This window comes from Centrocercus urophasianus, unplaced genomic scaffold, assembly GCF_019232065.1.
Source record: "Centrocercus urophasianus isolate 14NV4802_14NV808 unplaced genomic scaffold, USGS_Curo_1.0 seq_370, whole genome shotgun sequence".
NCBI classification, from domain to species: domain Eukaryota; kingdom Metazoa; phylum Chordata; class Aves; order Galliformes; family Phasianidae; genus Centrocercus; species Centrocercus urophasianus.
The window spans coordinates 3,539-9,284 of record NW_024884945.1 but is presented as its reverse complement, the minus strand read 5'-3'; the positions used below and the strand labels follow the sequence as shown (position 1 = coordinate 9,284).

The 5,746-nt window shown below is 60.7% G+C and overlaps 1 protein-coding gene across 1 annotated transcript; it reads left to right on the top strand.

Annotated features, from left to right (window-relative positions):
* The first annotated feature begins 217 nt into the window (after nt 1-217).
* CCDC92B (coiled-coil domain containing 92B) lies at nt 218-5,529 on the top strand. The gene is made up of 3 exons (XM_042832219.1): nt 218-366; nt 2,636-2,683; nt 4,883-5,529. Exons 1-3 carry the CDS (start codon nt 237-239, stop codon nt 5,527-5,529), a joined length of 825 nt encoding a protein of 274 aa, XP_042688153.1. The 5' UTR covers nt 218-236.
* Nucleotides 5,530-5,746: the final 217 nt, after the last annotated feature.

Here is a 5,746-nt window from a genome sequence, read left to right as displayed (position 1 = left end):
CCCAAGCCTGCAACAAGAGGCAGTGAGACCAAACAGAAGCGTGGGTGCTGTCCTGCGGGGCTGCGTGTGCAAAGCTGCTGCCCTGCAGCCACATCCGTGTGGAGCACAGGTTGCAGAGCCCAGGGCTCTGTGTCCCACAGGACATAGGGCTCGTGCTGCTGGGGTGACCCACCAAGCTGTGCTCTGACTGCGGGCCCTCTCTTCTCCCTTAGGCGTGGGCTGCAGATTCGGTTGCGATGGAGACCGTGTCCCTGGAGCACCAGATCCAGAGTGTGCAGAGGCACATCGCCTTCCTGAAGAAGGAGCAGATGGAGCTGCTCCACGGCCTGCACCTGGAGATCCTCCGCCTGCAGAAGCACTGCTCAGGTGAGCACTGGGCACTGTGGCACAGGGAGCCCAGCACAGCCCACCTGCCCTCAAAGACAGTCCTATTATTAAAACACAGAACTGGTTCCCTCTTTCTCCCAGATGCCATTTGCCCAAGGGAAGGAAAATGGCTGAACTCCACCAACGATGGGGTGAGCGGGCATGGGACTGTGCTGTGGGTCCCTCTCAGAACTGGAGGAACGTGGGTTCCTGGGCTGGGGCAGTTCCCCTCCATCCTCCTGCCAGCCCCAGGAATCCACCCCAGTGGCTCTCGTCAGTAATTCAGCCTGGCCAATTACTCATTGTCTTCCAGCTCCTAATCACTGATTCCTGGGAAACAGAGACATGAGGGCATTTCTAAAATTGTCTATTCCCGCCCATCCTTTCTGAGCTTTTGCTGTTCCATTTCATTGTTTTAATAGCTCCATCAGTGCCTCTCCACATACGTGAGGCCAGAGGACCCTCAGGCATAAATCATGCAGGGAGGTTCTGAGCTGCCCTGGCAGCAATGGCTCTGTCCTGTTTGCTGCTTGCAACAGACACTGTGCCCCATCCCTGAGGCACATGGCTCTGCATCTGCAGGGCATGATGGGTCCACGCTCTTATGTAGCTCCGAGGTGACTTTGGATGTATTTGCAGTGCCACTGCCTGCTATTCATTTGCACGAGGGAGGTAGATGGGTCAGTCAGCACTTTCCTGCCCAGTCCAGGCATGTAGCTCACTGCTACACCTGGATGTGCTGCTGTGACCTTGGGTTTTTGCATCATGACCTTGGTGTCTCAGTGGCCTCACCGCCAGCAGTACCTGTCCTCCTGCAGCTCTGCTTCACAGCTGTGCACCAAAGGAGAGCCGACAGCTGGGGAGGGACTGCAGCACCCGCTGAGCCCTCTGCTGCACTGCCAGCACAGGACAGTGGGATAGCAATCCCACAGTTACACCATGGGGTCAGGGGAAGCCGACCCAGGTAAAGCCCCACAGTGCAACATCCTCGGTTGGAGGCTTTGCAGGAAGATAAACGCAGCAAAGTGCAGCGTAGAGTGATTCATCTGCTGGAAGGACCCTTGCGTTACAGCAGTGCTGGCTCCCCTCCCACTCCCATTTTATTTGCAAAGTATAAACACAGCAGAAATAGCAATAGATCCTTTCAGACTCCTCTGTTTCTCCTTTTACTGGAAGATGAGCTCAGCTGCTGTGGCAATAATTAGCACATTCCCAGCGTTAGCAGAGCAGCAGGAGGAGAGCTGCGCAGCCCGGAGGGGCTGTGGTGGCAATGAGGGCTCCACATGGTGCTGGGCTTTGGGGTTTTGCGCTGCGGGGCCCAGCAATGGCCTCTGCTGGAACCACATGGTGCAGAGAGGGCATCACAGCAAATGCTGCATGTGGCCGCAGCACCAGTGGAGACACAGGAGCCTGAGCCACCAGTAGGAAGGGGAGCACATGTGGGGCCAGCCGTGAGAACGACACAGGGAGGGATTCCAAGGCACTGGGACCCCAGCACACAAGTGGAGACCCTGTCCTGAGCATCACTGTGCAGGCAGCAACATCTTTTCCAGCAGGAGACGGCTTTAGGTTCCATTTGGAATCTCTCTGAGACTCCAAACCCATTATTTTAACTTCAGTAAAATAACACAGCTGCCATTGATTTTCCGTGGGGCAGGCAGGAGAGCTGAAAGCTTTCCAGAAATTGCATTACATTCTCCGTTACTCTGCATTCTCACCACAGATTTGTTTTCCAAGAGAGCCAGCAGAGCAGCCTCAGCCAAGAGCTCCGTTTCAGGGCGGAGGTGATGGGGATTAGAGTCAACACGAAGGCAGATTAAAAGAAAAATGTAGGGCAGAGATTAACCGTTTAAATTCATACTCAGAAGACAAAAAGCTCCGGCGTGACCGAATGCTGCTGTCCCTCCGCTCCTCCCGTTTGCTGGTGGTTTGGTGGTCTGTGATATTCGCTGAGAAATTATGTGGGGTCCGCGGGGCTGCGGTTGCTGTGGGTCTGCTTGCACCACGCACAGAGGCAGAGATCACTCTGCGGATAGTAAATGATGAAACACTTCAGGCGGCAGTTTAGCTTTGGTCTGTTTTCAGTCCATTGCTCCGTTCTCGTCCTGGTTTAAAGCGCCGAAAATGGTTCAGCAGGTAAGAGCTGCAGAGCAGTCCCAGCACGGAGCGCCGCTCGGCGCTGCTGCCCGCATTGCCGCTACGCGGCCGCTCGCGGGGACAGAGGAGCAGCGCTGCGCCGCGCCTCACCGCCGTCTGGTTTCTCTTCCAGAGCTGACCCACGACCTGGAGATGAAGGAGCTGGAGGCCCGCCAGCAAGGTGAGAGCAGTAAGTGTGCGCGGGGCCGCCGCAGTGCTCCGAGGGGTGGGGGGGCCCAGCGGGCGGACGCGGACTCCGGTCTGAAGGATCGCTGGGGCTCTGTGCTCGGATAGGACGCCCTGAGTGCCGATGCCCCAGTGAGTGTTTGCATATGAAAGCAAGCATTCCTCGGGTTTGCTTTGCTAATCCGTTTACACAGAGCCCGCAGGGGCACTGCAGATCCCCGGGGAGCGACTCAGAGCTTGCAGACCCTGAGCCCCGGGAGAAAGCAAACACAGACAGTCAGTGAGCCCCAAACCCCTGTGCGCTGTCCTGGGCATTCGGAGGTCAATTCGGAATCTCTTCCAGTGACGTTATATACCACTACATCCCATGAAAAAAAACTCCTTGCGATCCAAAAAAAGGGGCAGAAGAGTCCTGGCACACTCAGCACGGCTGCAGGCTGCAGACGGGAGGACGGCGAGCTGCGTGGCACCGAGCCCTCATCCCGTCCCTCCCCCGTGTCCGGGCCCAGCATTGCCCAGCTGCCGTGCCCAGCAGAGGATGCTGTGGGAGCAGCTGCGCCTCCTCTCTGGCCTGAAGCCAGACCCCATCCCTTGGCCGTCCCAGCACGATGCCATGGCTATGTGCCGGAGGCTCGGCTTCTCTCCCTGCCTCCCCGGTGTTGGCAGTGACCAACGCCTGCAGAGCACCACCCGCAGGGCGCTGCCATCAAGCTGCCTTAACAGCTCCAAAAAAGTACAATCCCATTTGCTACATTTATGGGGCAACAGCCTAAATTAAGATGCCGCCAAACGATCACTCTTCAAATGCCACTCATGTAATAATTACTGCGTGCAGCTTCCTCCCTTAAGATCTCATTATAAAACATTTTGCCTCGCAGAAAGCACTTAAGAGCCGAAGCTGTAAAGCGGTTGCAATGTGTATCACAACAGGCAGAGCTTTCTGCAAGCTGCGGGATCACGCCTGGGCATGCTGTGTGCTGTGCAGGGCTGTGCATCCACCCCTCCGGCTGTGCTTGAACGGCCGCCTTCCACCACATCCCCCTACCCCACATTGCTCACATATTCACAGCACCTCTGATGGTGGAGTGCAGGGAATGCCGCGTGGTGCCACATCCCTGGAGTCCCCACACCAACAGCGTGTCTTTCCTCATAGAGCTGAGAACACTCTTCATTGAAAGGCGGCAGCCTGAAGGCACAACTCCCTGTGCCCAGCCCTCAGGGGGTTGGCAGAGGGGCTCAGGCCAATGTGGGCACCTGGCCTGGTGCTGAGCTCGTGCTCATGTTCCACAAAAGACACTGGCATGTACAGGATGGTGGGATAGGTGGGTGGGAGCCAGTGCCATCCTCCTGCGGGCAGCAGGAGCCGCAGTGGAGCAGCCCACACGGCCCAGGCAGGGCGGTGCAGAGCGTGCAGGAGTGACTTGTGTGAAATCACCGATCTCCAGGTGTTGCTGGGTGACTCAGAAAGGCTGGGGCAGGGAGGGCACAGTCCCCACTCCTGGCTGAGAGCTGTGGGGAAATGCTGTTTGCTGCGGCACCACTGCTCAAACATGTCCTGCCAGGGCCTGTGCCTGGCAGTGACTGCTGCAGTGCAGAAAGAAGCCGAACAGGTCGGGTGTTCGGAGCAGGGAGGCAGCATGTGGAGCGCATCGCAGCTGGCAGCGCCTGTGCAGAAGAACTCAGATTCCTCCTGCACGCTCAGCAAGGACAGCAGCAGGGAAAATAGCTTCAGGTATATGGGCTCCTGTGTGCCCATACATATACGTGTGTGAATGCACCCCCAGAAGAACAGCCACACACGTGCACGCATTTATGCTGAGGTGCTCAGCTGAGCCTAGCCCAACTGCCCGGTAATCCCAGATCAGCATTCTCTGTCCTCTAATCTGGCTTTTCAGTCTCTTGGCACAAGGGCAGCAACACCCTACGCGCTGGCCTGATGGCAGTACTGCCGGGATTTACTCTTCTCTCCCAGCCTGAAACCGTCCCCATGCAGAGGGGGACAGGAAGGGGCCGCGTGCACTGGGAGGGAGCCTCTGCTTGGGCAGCCCATGGGCGGTTTTGGAACCACGACTCCCAGAAGCACGCCGCCCCCCCACGGCGCTGCTGGGACACGCCGGCACCCCACTCGGCCACTCCGTGCCGGGAGCCGCGCCGCTCACGGAGCAAAGCTCCCCTAACCACTGCCTCCCCGCAGACGCGCTGGACCGGGAGCTGGAGGAGAAGTGCCGAGCGATGGAGGCTCAGCTGCAGGAGAAGGAGAAGGACAACCTGGAGCTGCGCAAGGAGCTGCGGCACAAGGAGACTCTGGTGGCCGCGCTGCGCTCCAGCCTCCGCAGCAAGGAGCGGCGCTTCCTGGAGGAGCTGAAGCGGCGCAGCCACCGAGTCACCATCCTCGACACGGAGCTGCAGAAGCAGACGGAAGCGGCCGCCTACCTCTCCCTGCAGCTGCACGCCACCTCCCAGCGCCTGCCAGGCCCCCGCAGCGGCGGCCGGCCGGCCCCCGTGCAGCCCCCGGCCGAGGGCGGGCCGCCGCGCCGTGGCCACAGGGTACATCCGCGGCGCCCGGCCGGGGTCGGCGCCCGGCCCGGGGACCCCGCGCGCGAGGAGCACGACGCCATGCCCGACCCGGCCCTCTTCCTCTACGCGGCGCGGCCGCCCGCCCCGCAGCGCCAGTCACCGCTGGAGCCCCCCGCCGAGCCCCGGGGCGCTGCCGCGGCCCCCCGGGCGCAACGGCTGCCCCAGCCGCCGCCGCAGAAGCCCGTAGCCGGGGCTCGACCAGCCAAGGGCGAGGCCGGCAAGCGGCCGGGGCCCGGGCCACGCGGTGCCCGCGCCCGGGAGTAAGCATGGAGGCGGGCGCGGCCCGAGCGGCTGGGAAGGCGCTGACCCTGGAGCACCGTGCCGAGCGGCAGCCAACGTCGCCGTCCCCCAGGAAGGGGGGGGGGGAAGGCGGCGCTCTGCTCTCAGCCCGTGCTGCCCCCGCAGGGCTGGGCCGTGCAGAGCGTGCTGGGGCAGCGCTGCGCGAGGCGTGCGGAGGGGCAACGAGGGAACGAGGCTGGGA

Coding starts and splice junctions, on each gene's coding strand:
- CCDC92B (XM_042832219.1), top strand. CDS start 237: ATGGAGACCGTGTCCCTGGAGCACCAGATCCAGAGTGTGCAGAGGCAC. Junction 367..2,635: donor CCTGCAGAAGCACTGCTCAG/GTGAGCACTGGG, acceptor TTTCTCTTCCAG/AGCTGACCCACGACCTGGAG. Junction 2,684..4,882: donor GCTGGAGGCCCGCCAGCAAG/GTGAGAGCAGTA, acceptor GCCTCCCCGCAG/ACGCGCTGGACCGGGAGCTG.